This window comes from Gracilinanus agilis, chromosome 3 (assembly GCF_016433145.1).
Source record: "Gracilinanus agilis isolate LMUSP501 chromosome 3, AgileGrace, whole genome shotgun sequence".
Taxonomy (NCBI): domain Eukaryota; kingdom Metazoa; phylum Chordata; class Mammalia; order Didelphimorphia; family Didelphidae; genus Gracilinanus; species Gracilinanus agilis.
In genome coordinates, this window is record NC_058132.1 from 52,914,306 (window position 1) to 52,936,881 (window position 22,576).

Here is a 22,576-nt window from a genome sequence, read left to right on the forward strand (position 1 = left end):
GAGACAGCTCTCTTGAATAGAAAGGGGTAAGGGAGAGGGGATGTTATATAAAATGAATGGGTTTTAAAAAGCATTGACAAAATTTAAAACAAAACAAAACACTCACAATAGGTACCATTTTGATTTTATCTATTCCTCACAATGACCTTTCTGAGATAAAATATATTATCTCCACTTTATAACTAAGAGAGATTAAGTGACTGGATCAAGATCCCTCCAACTAGGTTGAATTTGAGGTTGAATTTGGATCCAGGTCTTATGACTCCAAAATAAAGGCTCTAAGGAACCACATTACAGCTTCTGTTAGGTGGACCACAACCGCCCTAGAACACAGGACACTGGAACCAGCCCCCTCAAACACCCTCAAGTTCCAGGTGCCACAATCTCCACTCCCCAAAAGTCCCTTCTTGACTTGTCTACATGGGACAAGGCGTCACCTCGTGATCTCATTGCTTCCCATGAAGGTTCTACACGGAGGATGGAGAATTCTGGAGCTTCTCTCCCGTAGGCACCCCCTGACCTGCCTGTAGGCTCCTTTATCCCCTCATCTCTCCCAAAGGAGAAGAAAGTCTTCTAAAATGTGTTGCTCATGCCACCATTTTCAATCCAATAAATGCTTATTATTAAGCACCTACTCTCTGTGCCAGGCTCTGTGCTGAGGCACTGGGAATAGGCATGGGGCAGGAGTTTACGGTCCCCCAGAGGGAAGCTGAAGGGGGACAGTGCGCCCCGATGCTCCCTGGGAGAAGGCTGAGTAATGAGATTTCAAGTGGTCAAGTGGTCCTGGGGGTGGCAACAGCCAATTCTGGTGGAGCAGAGCGGAGGATGGAGAATAGCCCTGACATGACTTCTCTGCTCTAGGATCTCCCCTCTGGCTCACTATTCTCTTCTCAACCTTGACCCAGCACTTGGAAATGACAGTGTTAGAGTGTTCTCTGCTCCACCACATCTGGCCAAAGGACAAGGCTGTATTACTAACACCTTCTCTGATTCTTTTGCTTCTCTTTGGGAAATGTGATGGGAATCACCGCAACTGTGCTTTGTTGGGGGTTGGATAAGGGTGAAGCAATGGGAATTAAGTGACTCGCCCAGGGTCACACAGCTAAGAAGTATCTGAGGCTAAATTTTAACCCAGGAACCCCTGTCTCTAGGCCTTGGTTCTCAATCCACCGGGCCCCCTAGTTACCCCTCTGCTACGGTCTAAGAGGTTTTTCTTCAAGAACTATACTTCAATAGAAGTCATTTCTTTTTTTGCTGAATGCCTTCAGCATATCCTAAGAACCAACCTATAGACTCTACCTCCGATTGTCAAAAAGAAACACGATCCCCAATAAAAAGAACAAAAGGTGCCTTACACAGAGTTTGCTAAATGGGACTGATTGGCCCATTAAGGAAGCACGAGCGAGCTCTGAACACAGGACACGGACCCTAGAGTCGAGCACAAAGCACGGCCAGCGTGGCTGGTCATCGAGTCTCGCCGGTCACTTACCCACAAGCTAAGCTTCTAATTTTCCAGCCACACAGGTCCTGAACAGCTTTGGGATACATGGTGGACTCCCTAGAAGTATTGGTAGCACCCCAAAAGAACAGACCACCTGGAGAAAACACAACAAGGGCTCAGGAATCTTGGGAGGGGACGCCACTGACAGCGAGGGAATGGCACCACTGCACGAGGCCCATCGGATCCCGCCCCAAGACAGCAGTCTCAGTCTCAGACCAAAGAACCCGCCCTGAATCCTGCCTGTACTGGGACTGCCCGTCCCCACAGAGGCAAGCTGGTTACGGGCCAGGATGGACCGTTCCCCATCTTTGCAGCCCAAACGCTGTGGAGAACAGGCAGCAAGCAAAGGCGAAAACACCGCGTGGCTCATTCAAGGGAGTGAACCCCCTAGGAGAGACGAAGCCTGGGCCACCACGGGAGAAGGAAGAGGCAGAGCCTGGGATTCCGCCGGCAGGGAGCTGTTCCACGCAGACGGCTCCTCTAACACTGGGTTTTCTGCACCTTCCGAGCAGCCTGTGGTGTGACTAAGTTCCATAGGCCACAGAGGCAGAGCTGGGCCCAAGGCCCGGGGCCAGCCAGAGGCAGAGCTGGGCCCAAGGCCCGGGGCCAGCCCAAAAGGTCCTTCCCCACTCCCGCTGCTGACATCCTCCCAGGTCTATAGCCAATGTACCATGGAGCAGCGTGGAGCAAAAAGGAACTTCCCTCATTTGGAAAAATGAAAAACTTGTGTCTGTTCCCCTGCCCGAGGCCTGGGCCACGGGGGGCAAAATGGCCTCGTTCTTAATCCCTTCAGACCCAGAGCCCAAACCAGGAAACCGAGCACCCACCAACTTCGCTGACGGCGAAGGAGCAGGTGTAGCCGGCGTAGATCTGGGCGGCCCCGCGGCCGGGGAAATCGAAGAGCTTCACCAGGCGGGGGACCATCTCGTCCTTCTGCTCCGCGTGGCCCAGGCGGCCGTAGCCTCCGAACCCCCACGAGAAAACGCGTTTCTGGGAGTCCAGAACCAGCTGTGGGGACAGGAGAGAACCAAAGGTGACCGTTAGAAGGCGAGTCGGCGGCTGCCAGGGCAAGCTCCCAAAGGGGCGACTTTCCTATTTCCAGAGCCAGAAAGCCAGAAGTCAAGAGAATCCCTACAAGCCTGCGGGGCCAGGGATGGCAGATGAGACAGGAGTCCAAGGACAAGAAGCTATTTTTCTGCCAACTTCCCTATTTTCTCCTCTCCTCTTAATTGTTTAAAGTCATGTGTCTGCCCCTTCCTCTAGTTGAAAGCAAGAGGCTTATGTCTCCAGTTAGCAAAGTAACGCATTCAATTTCATATTCCAATATTGATTAAACTGCAGAAAGAGCGAAGAAACAGGGAAAAGGCCAATCACTTTCTGGATCCTTTAGAACACACACACACACACACACCCTCTCCCTCTCTTCCCTCCCCTTTCCTTTCCCTTCTCTCTTTCTCTTTCTCTTTCTCTCTCCCACACACACACATACACACACCCCTTCTCCCTCTCTCTCCTCTCTCCTTCCCCTTCTCTCTCTCTCTCTCACACACACACATCCCTTCTCCCTCCCTCTCTCTCCCTGTCTCTCTCCCTGCCCCCCCTCACACACACCCTCTCTCTCTCTCTCACACACACACATCCCTTCTCCCTCCCCCTGCCTCCTCTCTCGCCTAGTTAAGTGTTTTTGCTGTTGTTCAGTCATTTCAATCACATCTGACTCTTTGTGACCCCACTGGAAGTTTTCTTGGAAAAGATGCTAGAGTGGTTTGCCAGTTCCTTCTCCAGCTCACTTTATAGATGAGGAAATGGAGGCAAATAGGGTTAAAGTGACTTGTCCAGGGTCACCCAGGGAAGTAAATATCTGAGGGCAGATTTGAACTCAGGGTCAGTGCTCAGCTGGCTGAGTCTGTTACTAGGTTCTAAATTAGCTTTGGGGGTCCGAGGGGCTGGATTCTCGTATGAATTTTCCTCTTTTTGGCACGGTGAGGGGTAGGACGAGGTGCCCTCCTCTGCTCGCTAGGGATATGACCCCAGGAGGCCCTTCCTATAGAGGTACAGAGCCAGGGATCATGCATAGGACTGGTCAGACAGTGAGGGAGGGCCCCTCCCCAACAGCACGTGGTCTTCGGAGGGGGTCTCATGTCCAGGATTTCATGGGATTTCTTATGAGAACCCTCACGTGGGATGATATATTTCTCGTCTCACAGTGATGACGCAAAAGGAAGAAAGAAAGAGCCAACCTTACCGTGTGATTGGTGCCACAGGCCACATCTCGGACCACCACGTTGGGAACTGGCAAAATCTGTCCATCTTTCGTCTTTTCAATGAAGATGGCTACGCGGCGAGGGACCAGCTCGCAATCATATTCTATCCTCTGAGCCCGGGCAATGAATTTCCCATCAGAATTGTGTCCTGCCATTGTACAAAGAGCCAAGATTTTAAAAGCAGGGGCAGTTGGCAAGAGACCAATCATCGCCCATTTTTCATTCTTCCTGGGGCAGAGCAGACTCATGCAAGGTGACTGGGAATGGCAGAACACCTCTAGTGACTGCTTGTAGCCCTCTGATTAAAGAGCCTGAGAGCAAAGACCCCCAGCACCCAACCCCAGTGCCTGACCCGAAGCAGCGTTTAATAAATTCACTCCCTGAGCCTATGTTGCCAGGCCAGCCTGCAGCTCTCTCTGCCTTTGGACTGCTGAAAGGAAATGCTCAGGACATGTGGAACAGGGCGGCTTCAATTTATTCCCCAGAGGGCAAGAGATGGGTTCCTACTAATCTCCTCATCTGTCTTGCCTGGCCCAGAGATTGCCCAAGAGACAGAGGTGTATTCAAAGTAGTTGGCCAAACACAAAGGGATCCTTTCTGGATTTGGGGTAATGAAGGCAAAGTGCATGCTTAGAACCCCAAAGCATTTCAAAGCAAGCTTGGCAGTTGTGAAAACCACAAAGTAATTTTTCCTGGAAGAAAATCAACTTAGTGTATCATGTAAATGCCTGAGTTTCTTCTGACTCTTCCCTCTTAAAACATAACCATATATGCAAGTTCGTTACTCTCCTATCTCTGGCACCCAATGTTGGCTTCTCTAGCCCCAGGGCTGCCATCTTAGTCTAGAACCCCCATTATCACCATGTCTAAAAGGTACCGATAACTACCTAGGATGTTTTCTTGCTTCTACTACCTCTCTCCATCCTACCCTTTCAAGTCTTGTCTCATTTAAAGATTCTAATCTAAGCTAGACTTATCTCTGTGTCCTGCACATGCCTTAGCTGCACTGCCTTCCTCATTGCCCTGGAATTGTTTTCTTGTGTGCCTCTCCTTCCCTCCCCCTCCCTTTCACACACTTTCTCTCTCCCTCCTTCGGTCTCTCCCTTTCTTTCTTTCTTTCTCTCTCTCTCTCTCTCCCCCTTTCTTTCTCTCACACACACACACTTTATCTCTCTCTCCTTCCCTCTCTCCCTTTTTTCTCTCTCACACACTCTCTCTCTCTCAGTTCAAAGGATTCTCCAAATGTCACCTTTGACCGAGTCTCCTTTGATCGCCTTTCATCAATAGCAGCCCTCCCCCAGACCTACGGTAGCAATTTGCTTTCCTACACACTTGTCACCATCTGGCCATCGCTGTCCTGTCACTCTAAGCTCCACGAAGACATAGATCAGTTCTTAATGCAATTTTCTATTCTCTCCATCCTTCCCATCGCCAACCCCCAGCACCCTCCATCATGTTCTCCATACAAATACTGAATGACGGGTTCATGTTCTCAATGAGGACCTTTACAGGTCTTCCTCAGTAATGAGTACTTGCAGAGAGCAGGGAAGGTACTTATTTTTGTCAACTGCTAAACACATCATGATCTATGATCAAAAGATTATGGAGTCTCCTAAGAGATCTCCTTTCCCAAGAATCCTCCTCCCTTCAATAAAATGCACTCCGGTTCAGTTTTCCTTCCTCATTTCTGGCTGGTATTGGGATGAATAGTTTCACATTGTTCCACAGTTTGGGGAAAGCCAAGCCAAGCCAACCCTAATTCACCCACTCCTGCTATAGATGGTCACTTGAGAATGGTGCTAAAACCAAGAACGAAGACCCCACAAAAGTCCTTCTCGACTGCCCGAGAGGAGCATGGCTGTGAACTTGGTACAAGAAGAACATTTTTTCTATCATTCTGAGCCTCTTCCTCTGGGAAAGAGGATTTTGATTTGTTTTTATGGGGTATTTGGGGGGGGGGGGCGAGTTGGGATGAAAAACATTCTGGCTAATGAGGTGGAGGATTGAATAACTGAGGAGAAAAAATGGAAATGAGAGAAAATGGTTCGGTGTCAGCCTCCTTTACTCTGAGCTTCACATTTTTTCCACTTCCTGGCTTAGGATAGGAAACAAAATGGGACATGAATGATGGGGGAACTTCAGAAAATACACCTGGGCCAAAGAGATGAAAAATGAAGTAGGAGACCCTGTCAAGCTCTGCCCTGTGGTGGCTACAGAGTCTCACCCTCCACACCTTATGTTACAATACACTGTTCCGCTGATAGCTTACAAACACTTAGTCTGGAATGGCTATTATCTGAGATCAATGGACCACACTTTTAAAACATGTGTGTGGAGCCTCCACTGATTTCTGGTCAGAAATATGCAGTGGGGATAACGAAGCTTTTAAAAAGAATAGGTTGCCATACCCAGCTGGCCATATTCAGGGCACCCAAAGGAGTAGAGGTTTCCTTTGCAGTCCATTATCATGCTGAATTCTGCCCCGCAGGCCATTTTGGTAATTGGCTGGCCATTGTACATTATCTGAAAAGAAAAAATAAGTAAGGTTTTTAAATTAAAAGAGAAAAAGAATAGGAGGGAAGGAGAAAATGGGGAGAGAAGGGGGAGAGAAGATAGAAAGAGAGGAAGAGGAAAGGAAGGGGCAAGGAGAAAAAGGAGAAAAGAGTCAGGAGAAAGAGAGAGGAAGAAAGAAGTCAGACAGGGAATGGGAAGCTATGACTGAATGACAAAATAAACCAACCCCTGTTCACCCTTTTGCAATAGACCATGAAAAATTTACAAGGACATCAAGGGAACCTAATGGGCCCAACTACTCTTAGGGAAGAGTCAAAAGAGTACAAGGGGAAAAAAGGCATTTAGAAAGAAGAAAAATGAACTGCATGGTCGTAGAAGAGCGGAGAGATAAAATAGCTAAATGAAAACCACAGAGAATAAAAAAAATGAAAAAGAAAAGAAAACCCTATCACTTTAGCCTTGGGTTTAAATTTGTCATGCAGGAAACCTTCTCCAAGACTCTTTCTCCAGGTTGACCTCATCTTTTAGCCCCTCTGGCACTGAGGAGAAATAAAATAGCCCCCAGAGGTGGCATCAAAAGAGAAGGAAGAATAGGCCCATCCATCCTTGAATCACTGCTGTCCTGTACTTCAGGATGTGAAAATCTCTCTGAAGAAGAGGCCAAGGGATTTACAGTAACTCTGCTTTGGAAAATGATCAAATGGCAACCAAGAAGGGCAAGAACATGGGGTGTGGCTCATGAAAGGAAATTAACAGGGTTTTAGGTGCCTTCTCAGGGATCCAGGGACCCCTGGGCGGCTGGCTGAAAGGACTGGTTCCTACCACCTAACTGTAAAGGATCATAAATTTAGACTCAGATGGGACCATCTAGTTGAACTCCATTTTATAAAAGAGGAAAAGAGGGGCTCTCAGTCATAACCATAGGTGGGCTTGCCACATCCTTTATATACCCTTTCCGATGCTTCCGGCCTGCCTCCCAGCTGAAGGCAGGGATACCCAAGATTTTCCAACGACGCCAGATTGAAGAAACCAACACTTACTTGACTGACAATGCCCTAGACTTGCCCTCAAGGAGTTGACAATCCAGAAGAGGGAAAAGAAGCATTCAAAATAGTTTTTCAGTTCATCCCTTTGAATTCACAAATCTCGAATCTTGAAACAATAAAGTCTTCCAACAATGGCATCAATAGTTCCTATCCTTTACCTCTTCCCATGCAGGTACAGTTCACTGGGTATGGAGGAGCCAATATAGACATGAAAGTCCAGAGCCCTGGACTTGCAAATAAAAAGTTCTAATTCTGGAGGGACTCCCTATAACCTGACTGAGCTCTAGGACTGTCAACTGTAAAATATGTATATTTCTTCTACCTATTTTATTATAAAAGGGGCGCTTTTGACGAAAGCCATGTGCTATTTGAGTGGGTTATAATTGCTCGTATTTTTATCTTATGTAATGCTTTCTTCCCCAATTAGACAATAAGCTGCTTATGGACAGGACCATGTCACAAATGTCTCTGTACCCCTAATCCTGTGCTCAGCACTTTGTCAAGAAACCACTCACCGAGTATCCACAAAGATTCTTACTTTTTAAATTAGAAAGAGATGTTGCATAACATATTGTTTTCTATTTTAAAATGAAAATCTTTGTCTCCTCTGCAACCTGTGACCAGGGCCATCAAGGGATGACCATGGAAGTCACATAAATCAGAACGGAAGGTGACAGTTGTATAATAAAGAGGAAAAGCCAGCTTGGGGGGAAGATGAGAACTAGGTGAGAAGGAGAGCCATGGCCATACCAAAGGAATCAGTCTTAACCATCCACAAAAAAAATAAGGCTAAATTACAGTGCTCTTTTAAGTTGATGAGGAGCAGCAAACTGAATTTGGCCACTGGGTAAATCTCTCTCAATAGGGGATGGACAATTAACTAAGGTCAAAACTGGCTGAGATGAGGCTGGGATAAATGGGAGAAAATTGGACAATACCAAGCCATTGTCTTCTACCAAAGATCACCCATAGAAAGCCAAAATGCCTATGGCAATAAACACAATGGCAAACCATGAAAACCATAATCTTGCATGAAAATAAGCAGGAAGGCAATGGAAAGTGGCATATTATCTGTGCAAGAAATAGGGAAGTGGTATGAAAGACCTCAAAGATGAAGGTTGGAAGGGCCTAAGGGGTCCTCAAAGTCTAGGTGAAGAAACAGGAGTCCCAGAGGAAGGAAGTGACTTGCTCAAGGATCAACACCCATCTTTCTATCTCTAGGTCTATAGAATTCTGTCTGTATATCTCTATATATCTATATCTTTCTATCTATAGATATATATGTTTGTGTGTGTGTGTATGAGTGAGAAACAGAGACCAGGGAGGTCTCTGGTAAACTGAATGGACGTTTTATGGTGGAATTCTGAAAATTCAAGAATCAAACAATATGGGAAGGGGATGGAGGTAAATGCAATCACTCTAAAAATCTCAGGATCTTCTAAGAAGGTAAAAGGACTAGACTAATAATATGCACTGGAATAGAGAACTCTACCAAGGTAGGTCAATACCTTCTCTGAGGCTTCTGAATTCAGAGGGGTGCCTAGGGCACTAGGAGGGTAATTTTCCCAGTGACCAGATCAGTATCTTATCAGCTCTCTTCTCTATGGACCAGGACCTTGTAGCAGAGTTTTCCAGATGTTTAAGCCTGGATTTTGGCCCCTTGTGATCTGTCCTGGATGAGTCATTGGTGGGGTGAGTCTCAAGATTGCCTCGGCTTTGAAGATGGTCTTCCATCCCCCTATGCCACATGTAACTATCTAATAAAGGAAGAGATGAAAGAGAAAAGCAGAGAAAGATCTCTCCAAAGGGAGAAGCTTTCAGATAAATTCTCAAAATAATGTTAAGAAGCACGAGATGTGAATTCTGTATCCCACCAAAAATTGATGTGCTTTTTCTCAGTGGGTCAGCTGACTCATCAAATAGAAGAGAAATGCAAGGTCCCATTTCTGAGAAACAAAACCAAAACAGGGGAATAAAAAGGCCCCAAACCCATCAGTCACAAGGAAAGAGATGGCTAATTACCTGTGCAGGGCTGGGGATAGCATCAGTCTGATTGCCAAGGCCCAGCTGCCCCATCTTATTCTCTCCAAATGCAAAAACGGAGCCAGTCTCTAAGAGGGAACAAAATAAAATGGGGAAGACAGTGAACATTCTGAATGTGATAGTAACTTAAAGATGCCTCAAGCACAGAAATATTAAACACACTGCTCATTTGCCAAAGAGGATGGAACTGAGACAGAGTGTTCCAAAGGTGGAATAAGCTGATACTTTCCAAAAGCTCCATTTTGTATCACAAAACAAGAACACAAAGAAATGTCTTGTTCCCATTTGCAAATGGAAACAGTAGAGATGCCTCCTGTTTCCAAGACCTATCTTCCAAATGCTGCAAGATTCTCTCTGCCCTCCTTACTCCCAGGCCATTTGGAGAAGCCTTGAAGCCCCCAATTCTGCCCCAGTGTGCATGCAGTGACTAAACTATGCACAGGCCTAACTTTGGCCCAAAAGGACCATCTCCCATACCTGTCAAAGCCAGAGTGTGGTTCCTCCCGCATGCAGCAGACACAATCACTTCCTTGCTGAGGACCTCGATGAGTTTGGGGGCTTCCACTCTCTTGGTATCGCCATGTCCAAGCTGCCCCTTCTCGTTTCGACCTGCAAAGACCAAGAGGGAAATCAACAAGGCAGGAAAGAGACAAAAACTGAGGCTTTCACAAAGAGGTCCTTAAACTCTTTGCTGTCAGATACCCCTTAATGGGCAGGTTAAGACCTATGGACTCCATCTCAGAATAATGTTGTTAAATACATTTTTTTTAAAAAATACATAGTATTGGGGGAAACTGGGTAGTTCAGTGGATGGAGAGCCAGGCCTAAAGACAGGAGGTCCTAGGTTCAAATCTGGTCTCAGACACTTCCCAGCTGGGTGACCCTGGGCAAGTCACTTGACCCCCATTACCTACCCTTACCACTCTTCTGCCTTGGAGCCAATACACAGTACTGATTCCAAGACAGAAAGTGAGTGTTTATTAAAAAAAAAATAAGGGGGGGGGGGGGGCAGCTGGGTAGCTCAGTGGAGTGAGAGTCAGGCCTAGAGACAGGAGGTCCTAGGTTCAAACCCGGCCTCAGCCACTTCCCAGCTGTGTGACCCTGGGCAAGTCACTTGACCCCCATTGCCCACCCTTACCAATCTTCCACCTATGAGACAATACACCGAAGTACAAGGGTTTAAAAAAAAAAATACATAGTATTACAATAGAAACAAATCATATTGAGGATGGCTGTCTAGGATGGAGACAAATGGGATACTATGGAGATGTAAGAAACAAACTATTGATAAACACATAAACTTTTAAAAGAAAACAAAATTATGTACTAAAGCAGTTATCACAAGATATTTTTTAAGTGTATGAATCAAAGGCAAAGAACCTCTGGCCCAAAAGAAATTCCTAAGGATTCTTTAAGAAACAGAAATTAAGTTCAATATCAAAAATGGCTGTAGTTCTATTCAAGGAAATGACACCAAGGAAGATATAGGAAAGGGCCTTTCCATCTGCCCTACAACTGTAACTTCCTCTATCTGCTGTCTTTCCCCATGGGAGGGGGGGGGGGGCGGGGAGAGGGAGGAAGGGAGCTCCCAGAACGGAGCAACTAAGTGGATTGTCTATTTGTATCCTTAGCCCTTTGTGTAAAGCATTGAATAAATGGTTTGTGCTGTGTTCCCCTACTATCACCACCACTTCATTCATTCATCCATCCATCCATCCAAGCATCCAGGGAAACATGAATATATAAAGTGCAGACAAGATATACCAAGTTAATATAAAAATAACACTGAGTCAGCATCTGCAGAGCAGATCTCACCAGAACAGGGTCTGGACCACACAAGGCTATCTATACCAGCACACTCCACCCCCGGACTTCTAAGAGATCTATTTTCAGGAGTAGTTTTTGACACCTGCCTCTAAAGCGTTTAATCGCCTCCGTGCACTAAGCCTGCCCCATAGCCCATTGGGATCACGCCAGTCATTTCTCTTATTTTTATCTGCCTCATAAATGGAGCTCACATCCCCTGCCAACTCGGAGGACTATAAACCTTCAACTCCTCCAGTAAGCTAGTGACTAAACAAAAGCAGCCACCAGGAGACCAGGCACAGGCACCTACCCCCATCCCTGGAAGCTCAAGGAGGCTCCACTCCCTAGGGTAGGATCAGCCTAGCAATGGAGCGCACCCAAGTGCTAGAACCAAATTAAAATGTAATAAGGAAATAAATAACAATAATTATTTGGGGTTTCATGTATGGTTTTGAGGGCCCCCAGTTCTGGATGAGTGCGATGCTCCTGGCCTAGGGGACCACAAGCATTCAAATCTAGGAAAGTATAGAAAGCGGGGTTCTAGTGCCCCACTAATGCTATTCCTTCTTTACCTCCTCCATTCCTGTGGACCTCAAGTTTTCTTCTCCATGAAATGGCAAGTGGGGATAAAGTGGATGAGAGTACCATAAAGGTCCCTCCCAGGACTAAGATTCTAAAAGCATTCCAAGTCTGCCTTTACAGGATTTTAATCCTGAGCGTGAGCTCTGAATCTGGGAGAGGCCCATGAACGTTCTACCTCTACATAGATACAATGGTAACTATTTTCCAATAAAACCCATTTCCTCTGGACTTTTTACATTTAAAAACATTCTGAAAAGGAGTTCCCATCCATGTAGACCACAGCAGACATTGCCATGGGGCTCCATGAAACAAAAACAAGTGAAGAATCCTGGGACTAGAGGGACTCGGACAGCTCCAATCCTACGCACCGAAGTGGCACAGTGGAGAGCCTGGTCAGGAAGACTCATCTTAGCGGGTTCAAATCTGGCCTCAGACATTTACTAAACTGGGCAAGTCACTTAATTCTATTTCCTTGAGCAGGAGAAGGAAATGGCAACCCACTCCAGTGTCTTTATTCAAAAAACCCTAAACCACAAAGCCGGAGGGCAGTCTGGATACAATGAAAAGAGCCCTAGTTGTGGAGTCAGAGGCCCTGGGTTCAAATCCCACCTCAACCTGAGTGACTTAGCCCAATCAGGTCACTGGTCCCTGTTCTCTCAGGTTCTGTCTCCTGCAACGCTACAGCTCTGAATGAAGAGAGCACAGCACGGACACAAGGCAAGAGGGACTGAACGACGGATCTAAAGATATATGGATGATTACCATATGGACCAAGACAATCTGTTCTTAGAAATTATTCTGAATTAAAGGGGTTTTTAGGTTAGACATCCCAACACTGAACACTGGAATAAATGTCTAATCCAAGTCACGGAATTTATCTTTGGAAAATGTTAAAGCAAGGACCATCTGTCCAGCTGGAATGGTGTATAGCCTACCTGAGCGAGAGAAGGAAGAGTGCCTAGAAAAGTCCTGCCGAGGATTCCAGACTGCCAGATGGGGCCCAGAATGTCCTCCATGGCTGAGTCTCACCCAATACTCGTTTCCCACATCATAGGGGACTGGTTGTTGTGGTTTTTTGTTAGTTTTTTGTTTTTGTTTTGGAGGGGGTGGGGGGATGGGGGTCAGGTCGGGGAATGAGCTGAATGAATAAATCTCTTGTGAGACAATTCCCATAAAGACTTTTTCAAAAGCATTCATTCCACATTTGACTCAAATTGAAAAATTATGTGGTCATGGAAGGAGGATGCTCTGGAGGGAATTCCTGTCCAGATACAGTTGGATTCGTTGCTTACTGATGTCTTCCAACTTTTGAGATTCTTAAGTCTTGTCAGCTTTTTTGTAGAATGAGCTCGCCCTCAGATCACATCATCAAAAGGTCACCAGATCTCAAGTCATAAGATCTAGGTTCAAATCCCACTTCTGACAGTGACCGAGGACAAGTCAGGCCTCAGTTCTCTCATCTGTCAAACGACAGGATTGGAGCGGGAAGTCCCTTCTAGTTCTGGACTTAGGGTGGTCAGAGGAATTAAAAAGACAACCAGATTACTTTAAAAAGACAATTAGGTCTCCAAAGTCTGATGTAAAATTATTTTACACAGGCCCGGAAATAGGAAGGTGCTGGTGACTGTTGCTGGAAGAGACTTGTCCTTTTTTAAGCAACTGAGAGAAAACTGGGTCCTTCCTTGAGCTGTATGAGTGTCATTGTGGGGCCATAAAGTATAAATTTGGGCCAAACAAACTTGTTGGCTTTTTTCCCCTTCTTCGGCGGAACTACAAAATTAGCAGCCAAAGGAACACAACAGCTGTTTCTTGTATTTGGACTTTGGTAAAGCATCTCATGAAACTGCAAAAAATGGTTCAAACAGACTGAAATAAAAATAGAGTCATCTGGACCCAAAGCCGGCCAGAGGCTCAAAAACAAAGGGTGGAGTCCAATGCCAACAGGCCCAGAGAAGGAAAGGGCCTGCGAGCTACCACAAGCAGTTAGGGATAGATCTCGGTTCTGCTCAGTACCTTCACAGCAATAACATGTAAAAAGTAAAAAGGAGCAGGGCAGCAAGGTAGCACAGTGAATAGTGTCAGGCCTAGAGATAGGAGGACCTGTTTCCAACACTTCCTAGCTGTATGACCCTGAGCAAGTCACTTAACTCCATTCCCATAGCCCTCACTGCTCTTCTGCCTTAGCAAGGCATAAGGTGAAGGGGAGGGAGAGGGAAGGAGAGAGTGAGAAGGAGGAGGGAAAGAAAGAAAAGGAAGGGAAAGGAGGTGTGTAATTGGAATCTGAACCCCAGAACTACAATTCCCAGCGCCCCACTCTCCTCACATTACGTGCTGATATAAATTGTGTCGTCCCTCCGCTCGCTCTCTGTTCCTGTGACCCTGTTCGGTGGAGATGGTGAGGCGAGTGGCAGGAGAATCTACTCACGTAGCCTTATATTCTGCTAATTATCTTTTTTTTTTACTTCTATTTCCTTTGATTCCTTCTACTTCAAGTGATTATTAATAAACTATACAATATAATTCTTGGAGTGTGGGATATTAATTTAAATCTTACAGAGGGAGGAAGGGAGGGAGAGAAAGGTTGAGTAGGCTTCACCAAGAATTCCAAAGGGTCCCTAACATAATTAATCACCATCATCATCACGGAAGTTCTCATAGCTCTTGCTAGGTGCTATGCTGAGTCCTTTACAATTACAATTATCTCACTTGATCCTCACAATAACCCCTGGAGGTAAGGGCTACTAAGACCCCCATTTTATAGGTGAGGAAAGTGAGATAGACAATTGCCTGGAGAGGAGAGGGAGAGCTGAGTGGCTCAGTGGATAGAGAGCAAGGTCTAGAAATGGGAGGTCCTGGGTTCAAATCTGACCTCAGACATTTAACCCCCATTGCCTAGCCCTAACTGCTTTTTTGCCTTGGAAGCGATAACCAGTATTGACTCTAAGCTGGAAGGGCTATTAAAAAAATAGGGGGGGGAAGTTGAGAGACATGGCCAGCATCATACAAGTTAATGCCTGGGGCAAGCACTGAATTCAGCCAAGCCCAGGGCCCTGGTGCTTACTGTCCCCCCTTCCCCCAATAGCTGCCTTTTCCACCCAGAGAGAGAAAGAAAGGCCAAGAAAAAAGGAATAAACTCAGAAAACAGACATGGGGAGGGGGAAACCCTGGGCCCAGGCTGGGCTGGGCGTGCAGCAGAGGTGGCAGAGGGATGCTTTGTGGCTGGCATTCTCAGGAATGGAGGAAGCTGGGGGAGCAGAGAGTGCTGATGTCATAGTGGGCTCCGCAGCTACAGGGTGACAGGCGGCTGGGCTGAAGGGAGGCCCCCCCATCAGAAAGCCGTAGGTGCAATAAAGGGGAAATGAGGTGCAGTCAGGAGCCCCGCTCGCCAGACAACAAAAGGAAGGAAGCATTTGATCACCCACAAATGCCCAAAAGGGAGGGAAAGAGGGCTTGTTTATTCCTGGCAGAGAAGGGAAGGAGCCCCCTCTGAAGGCAGCCTGTAAAAGCGGGCTGGAGGTATGGGGACACCTTCTCACTTACCCCAGCTCCAGAGCTTTCCTTCTGTGGTGATGAGGAGGCTGTGGGCGGCACAGGGGCCAGAGACCACAGTGCGCACCTGAACCCCGGACAGGCAGCCGTATCTGTGTGGTCCCCACAAGTTCTGGCCCAGATTGCGGTAAGCAGCTGCAACAATAAACACACAACAGGTCGGGACAAGGGGACACCGCAGGCCTGCAGAGGCACGTGGTCTGGGCACAAGCACCAGGTAGGAGCCTGCCTTGTATGCTCCCCCAGCGGGAGGGTGCTTTTACCCTGCCTCAGGCAGGGGCGCTTCTAAAATGTTTGCTCTCCACCCCCTCGCCTGCTCTTCCCACGGGGTGGCGCTCTTACTTAACGAGGCCCTGAACTGTGTGCAGAGCCCCAATGAGGCACATGGACTCCACGATGACTACACGAAGACACAAACAAGCGGCTCTGGCTGTGTGGGGCCAAGCGGTGACAGAGAGGCCACCATCCACCGCCAACCCACCCGCCAACCCTTTGTGGCTCTGCCAGGAAGGCCAGTCTATGGGTACAGCCTCTCCTTCCTCCCCATCTGCGGGAGACTCCCCTCAAAGCTGCGCCCCCCCAGGGCCAGCCCCCACCAGAAGGGTGCAGAGATCGGGATGACAAGCTTGTCCCATTGGCACCCGGGAGCCTGCCGGACCCCAGGAGGGAAGCTCCCCCGTTCTGGTTCCCCTGACCTGCTTTAGACGTCCCATTCAGAAATCAGTCTTGCTCCAAAGAGCTCCCGTCCCTGTCCAGGGGCCCAGATGACAAACCATTAACAGCTCGGGGCTCATACAGGTCAGATCTTGTAAAAAATAAGCGGACAGTGGCATGATCTATTTTTGTTTCTTGAACACGTCTTGGCCAAATTCTGGGCCTCAAACCGAGGAGGCACAGAGGCCTCCCTCCGTGTGAAGCGGGCCGGCCACAGAGCGTTTCACCCAGCAGGGCAGGCGGCCGGAGCATCTCTCTCCCCAGTGGTGCCACGAATACTAACGAGTGGCATTCAGGGGGTCGCTGGGAGAGGGAGAAAGAGGGATCCGGGCCCGGGCAGCCCCCCGGAGCGAGGATGGAGCAGACGGGCACTGTGAATTCTCCCGGCCTCCCGAGGCCGCCCCAGTCAGGGCGTCATCTCGTACCTAATGAGGCCTGGGCAGGAGCTGAAGGGACAGGACACAAGGCCACCCGGGGGCGTGAGAGCCTGGGCTCCGTCATGGCTCCTCAATAAAAGCCCAGATTTAGTCAGCAGGGACTAATCCATCACCTTCCAGGTACAGAGGAGTCGCCTGGGCAATGAGGGAGACAGGCGGGATCTGAACTCATGCCCGACTGCAACAAGAGCATTTTCTATGGCTCCACCCCTGACGGAGGTGTCGGGCATGCCGTGTCTACCTTATCTCACAAGATTTCTGGGCAACCTTCCGTGGGCTGCCCTTTTCCCTCATTTCCCTTCCCAACAGAGTGGAGGGAAGAGTCTGTTCGGGGCCTCATTCTGGACCACCCAAAAACATACTTAGGAAAGTAAAGCACAGAACCTCCTCTCAAGGGGGTGGTGAGAAGCGCAGATGTCCGCCTTGGCGGCAAAATAAGGCGGCCCCAGGATGGATCCCAGGCAGGATCGGGGTTTTAAGTCGAACCAGCCTTTTGCCAAGAGCAACCATCCACTGTGCCCAGAGGGGAGGGAGTCCCGAGGCGCAGCCTCTGGTCAGTGGAGTCAGGCCGGCTCTGGCTGTAAAGGCCCCATTTTGTCCCCCCAGGCCTCGCCCTGCTGGGGAGGGCCGCTGTGCAAATATTTGTCCGCGGGGAGAAAGCCCCGGCGGAGTACTTTGGGATGCTTCCAAGCGAAAGCGTCTTATCATAAAACATGGAAGCGGGCCAAGCGGGCTTTTTTCTGGCCGGGCGGGCTTGCCACCCAGCTGGTGTCCTCCTGAGGAATGATCCCACTTCCTGGAAGTGACTGGGGGTGGGGGGTGGGGAAGGACCTCCTCCCGCTGTCTCCAGGCCCCCAAACGTGTGTATCTGAAAGCAATTCTCTTAGCCCTCTGGGCTCTCCGGGCTCACAAGGGCACTCCTTCCCCCAGGTAGATACACTCTCGGTTCAGTTCACAAGGGGGGGGGGGGACCAGGGAGAGGGTTTGTTGGGTTTTTTGGTTGTTTCTCCTACCTTGCTGTTTAGGCACTTCCTTCCGACCAATGAGGTCCCAGTTGGTCGCCCCAAAAATCAAAAGCTGCCCTCTGCACTTAGAGCCTTCAAGTTTCTACAAAGGAGGGGAGGAGACAGGAGAAAAGCATCAGCATGTAGGGCCCTCTCTGCGGGCAGCCCGGGCGGGCTCAGCAGGAAGCCGAGGGAAGAAAGGCACCCCTCAAGTGGCCCTCAGCAATCACACAACCTAATCTCCGTGCCTTAATGCGTGTAATCCCATTCCTGCACACAGCACCTCATTGGTTATGCCCACGGCCCATTTCTGAGCCTCTTCATTTCTTAGTTCAATGTGTTTTGAGAAACACTAAAAAAAAAAACCCCAAACCCCCCCAAATTACACTCCCTCCCGCCCTCCCTGCCAAATGACTTAACACAGGTATTTGCAAGCTCCCTATAGAGAAGGCATTAAAAGCGGCTCGTCCTCGGGCCCAAATCTGCGTTTCCTATCAGCAAGCACAGAGCTGACAGATTTCCAGTGCTGGGACTGGGCTTCCCCTCTGCATAGGAATCAGAGCTGGCGGGCCTCTCCCAGGTTCCCTCTCCCCAGGGCGAGTGGGCCGAGCACCTCTGCCAGAAAAGGGCACCTAGAACCCTTTGGGCTTCTCTGCGCTCCTCCATCTTGGAGCCCCAACATGCGGGCGCACGAGGTCTGGCGTGGGGCTCCCTCCAAAGACAGTCATTCTGCTCTCCCGGGAGCCAAAAGGAATCCACCATGAGCGAAAGGGAGGGTATTCCCCAGGCGCAGGGGTAAGGGAGAAGCTGCCATTTCTAGGCCGGGTGTCTCGGTGATCCCTCGGCCCTAGGATTTGTGGCCACAGATTCTATTTTAGCATCCAGAGAGAAAAGTCAGCCTCCCTGGTGGGGCCTGTGAAAGGACAAGACGGGACTAACAACCCCTGGGGGCGCCGCGGCCTAGAGATCTAGGATCATGAATTCCCTTAAAAACACCAACACTGGGACCAAGGCGGAGGCCAGGCAAGATCTCTCCCCTTCTCTGGCCCCCTCTGACTCTCCGGGACCATGTCCGAGGCGGCCTCGTGGGCCACTTTTGCCCGCCTGTGGTCTGTTTTTTAAATTCCATCCTCTTTGTTCTATGGGATGGCTCTCTGGAAGAGAAGGGAAATATGGGAGGGAGGGAAGGCACCGGTGATGTACAAACAAAAAATAATAAAGAAAACCTGTCTGTTCATTCCACTTGTGGAAAGGGAAGGAATGGAGACTGTTTCATCTTTAATAATGCAGGTACCTCTAGCCTGGTGAAAGCCCCTGGGAGGAAAACATTCTGTAAACATCAGATTGCTAGGACTAAGTTATAATATTTATTACTCACCCGCGTGTACATGGGAAAGGCAATAAGAATACATGCCTGGAAAATTAAGTGGCATTATTTTACCTAAAGAAACTCATTTCTGGAAGTTCAAAAAGGAGGGAAAAAGCGGGATGTTTTTGGCCCAGACTTGAGATTTTACTGAAGTAACCAGGAAAGTCCCCTTGTCTTGTCGATGGGGATGTGGCCCACACCTCCAGGGAGCTGCCAGGGACACTGGGAACAGAAGCAGTGTGCTTCAAGTGAGTCTTGAACCCAGGTCTCCCCAACCATAAGCCTGGCTCTCTCTATACTGTCTATGCCTCAGTGCCTCTAAAAAATAAAGAGATAATTTTTAAATATGACCCCTTCTAACCTCTGAATGGCATCTACCAACGGAGAATAGTTTGACATGCCAACTAATTATTAATTGGCATTTCTACATATACTTTTATAAAGTACTTTCTGTACAATGACCGTCTTAGAAGCTTCAATAAATGGAAGGACCTAGACAGGAAGGGACTAACTCCCCCCGTTTTGGCAAGGGGAAACCGAGACGCATCGAAGCAATCCTGTTTTACGATTGAAGAAACTCAAGGTGAGAGATTAGTGACCTGCTCTTAGTGTACACAGCTCTGAAGTGTCAAAGCTCAGACACTAGTCCTGATTTTATATCTTAAATTCCCTTTTCCCACTATACCACACGGTTCCCTAATAATGTTGAAAGAGCACATTTTCAGGGAAAATGGATCCTATTTCCTTGATAACTTCACAACCCCAAATCTGACATGAACAGGCTTTCCCAGGGGCATGGCCTCTGTCCTGCCCTCTGGCTGGAGTCTAAACAGGGCATGAAAGAGCTGGTCCAATTACACCACGTGCCAGTCTTATAGATGGTAGGAGGGTACATGTGAGCATGTGTAGGAGAGAGACAGAGAGAGAAAAAGGGAGGAGGGGGAGAGAGAGAGATGGAAGGGGGGAAAAGGTGGGGAGAAAGAGAGAGGAGAAAGAGAATTAGCCAGAAAGGGACTTCACTTATACTTAATTATTTAGTTAGACCTTAATTAAAGAACTAGAACCTCTCCTATACCCAAGGCTCGGATTACTTGACTCAGAGCCCAGTTTCCCCTGGTTATCTGCCCTCCTTATGCTAAGCTGGTGGACTCTGGCTTAGGAGCAAGTAAAGAAAGTAAAGAGTTGGGACGCTGAACCCATCACCTTTTACATCTTAAAGAAAAACCCTGAAGAAGTTTCATTCATTTTTTTAAACCCTTACCTTCGGCCATAGAATCAATACTGTGCCTACCTTCCAAGGCAAAAAAATATAAGTTCTAGGCAATGGCAATGGGGATTAAGTGACTTGTTCTGGGTCATACAAAGCTAGAAGTGTCTGAGGACAGACTTGAACACAGGACCTCCTGTCTCTAGGCCTGGCTCTCAATCCAACTGAGCCTACACCTCAATGCTTCTCCAGTTTTACTATTCAGGCATTCTTATTTGGACAAAGTATAATCAAGCTAGCATTTACAGATTAAGTTCCCTCCAAGGAGCTTAGAAGATGGAGAGGGTCCTGCCTTCAAGGAAATTGTGATCTAGGGAATAACAAATGCCTGGGAGAGGGGGGAGTCTAGAAGCAGAAGGACCAAAAAAGGTCTCCTACAGAAGACTAAGGGTTCTTAATCTAGGACCCCAAAGTCTTACAGATTTCAGGGTGTCCATGCCCTTGGATAGAAGAAAAAAAACACAACTTTAATTCAAAATAATTGGTTCTCTCAGGAATCCTCTGTGCCTTATGCATTTAAAAACATCACTCTGAGAGGGTTCTAGGTTTCAACAGAAACAGACTGGCTCCCCTCCCAAATTAGTGAAGATTCTCTGACCTAAGAGACATCTGAACTGAGCCATAATGGAAATGAGGGCCTCTAAGAGGCCAAGGGGAGGGGGAGAACCCTATGAAAAGCAGAGACCCAGAGGGAGAACATTAGCATCCTGGGGAGGGGAGGAGGGGGAGGAAGAGCCCCCTGACCATGGCCGAGGACCACAGACCAGACACCATCAATTGCATCTGGCGGGCACCTCACTCAGTTCTGATCATGTGCTGAAGCCACAAGACACGCTGCTCTCCCAAGATTAAAATCAATTCTTTCCTGTAACAATGCTAGCCAAGCACCCATTCAGAGCCAGGACACTCACCGGGTCAGGTGTTTGGGAGAAAGGTTGGAGGAAAAAAATCTTGCCTGAACTCTGGGTCACCAGAGGAAATCCTTCCTCTAGAACGGTGGCTCTAATAATGCTGAAGAACCTACCGTGTGCCAGGCAGCAGGCTGAGCCCTTTACCAGTATGCCCTCATTTCATACCACTACCCTGGGAGATGGGTGTTATATTTTTATCCTCATTTTATAGGAGAGGAAACGGAAGCAAACAGAGATTAAAGCCATCTGCCCAGAGTCTGAGGCAGGATTTGAACCCTGTGCCTTCCCGACTCTTCCTAGCCTGCCAGGATGGCAGAGATTTCCTGTCCGTCTCTGGTAATCCCAAGGCCAAACCGGCGGGGGGGTGGGGGTGGGGGTGGGGGGCGCACCAAAACATTCATTGGTGGTTGCTGAGGGCTTCTCCTTTCGGGGAGGAATTAGAATGGAAGTGAATGAGTTATGGAAGGAAGTCAATTTCCCACCTGTTCTAAGGGGTCTGCTAGCTCTGAGAAGTTCTTTATTGGCCTGCTAAAGATTACATGGTTCAAGACTTCTACATGTTCTAAAAAAGAGCTTCAAGCTTCTGGGGGCAGAGCCAGCCTCATTCCCACCTGCGTATCTCTCCCCAGCGCCTGGCCCACACGCAGGCGATCAAATGAGCCATGACTGACTGGAGACAAGAGAGAATCTCCTCCCTGTATTGTTGCCACCCTCACTTGCTATAAGAGCCTGTCTCCTTGTCCTCCTCCTCCTGAGCTGGCCTCTACTTCCTTATTTCACATTTCTGCCCTTTTCCAAATAAGAAACTGGCCAGCTTCCGGGTAGCAATGGGATGATGACTATCACAGAGGAGCAGGTGCCTCCCACAAGATGAATTTACAGGGAGGGAATGTCAGGGCAGCAAAAGCCAGGTGGGGAGAAATGGCAGTTGACCCTTAGAGGTTTCCTTTAGTGGTCACTGATGGGCTACAGTTAAGGTTTGGTTAATATGGCTCATATCCAAAGCAAGAAAACTTTAAAAACAAACAAAACCCCCAGGTAAGTGGATTTAGTTCTTTTTTTTAACCTTTTACTATGTATTAGGTACAAGGCAGAAGAGCCATGCGGGATAGACAAAGGGGGTTAAGTGACTTGTTCAGAGTCACCCAGCTAAGAAGTATCTGAGGCTAGATTTGAAGCTAGGACCTGGTTCTCAATCCACTGAGCCACCCAAGCTGCCCCTGGATTTAATTTTTAAACTTTTATAGACTAAGTATCCAGTTCCAAGGCAAAAAAAGCAGTTCGGATTTACCCAAGATCACACAGCTAGGAAGTGTCTGAGAACAGATTTGTACTGGCTCTCTCTACCTGAGCCCAATTTCATTTAATCTTGCTGTCCCAGCACCCTGGTCACATAACCTCGGCTGAGATGGACGGCAATAGCAAATTAAAAAAAAAATAAACCGAGCTTCCTTCTTCAACCAACAAAATGGGCTTTCTGGTACAAAGTGACTTTTGAATTGATTGCACAAGTCCAAGAAGCATGTTTGAGGGTTCAGAATCAACCTTTTAACATACATTCATTTAGAA

General features: G+C 48.0%; 1 protein-coding gene across 1 annotated transcript in view; it reads right to left on the bottom strand.

The window, feature by feature from the left end:
• RCC2 (regulator of chromosome condensation 2) overlaps positions 1 to 18,188 on the bottom strand; it is a 29,988-nt gene extending 11,800 nt beyond the window's left edge. Inside the window, exons 1-9 of the mRNA XM_044668696.1 lie at positions 18,141 to 18,188; positions 17,470 to 17,563; positions 15,297 to 15,440; positions 9,846 to 9,977; positions 9,348 to 9,436; positions 6,174 to 6,288; positions 3,747 to 3,913; positions 2,329 to 2,509; positions 1,490 to 1,595 (exon numbers count right to left, since the gene is read on the bottom strand). Coding sequence (XP_044524631.1) covers positions 1,490 to 1,595; positions 2,329 to 2,509; positions 3,747 to 3,913; positions 6,174 to 6,288; positions 9,348 to 9,436; positions 9,846 to 9,977; positions 15,297 to 15,440; positions 17,470 to 17,563; positions 18,141 to 18,188 — 1,076 coding nt within the window. The remainder of the gene's footprint in view (positions 1 to 1,489; positions 1,596 to 2,328; positions 2,510 to 3,746; positions 3,914 to 6,173; positions 6,289 to 9,347; positions 9,437 to 9,845; positions 9,978 to 15,296; positions 15,441 to 17,469; positions 17,564 to 18,140) is intronic.
• Positions 18,189 to 22,576: the final 4,388 nt, after the last annotated feature.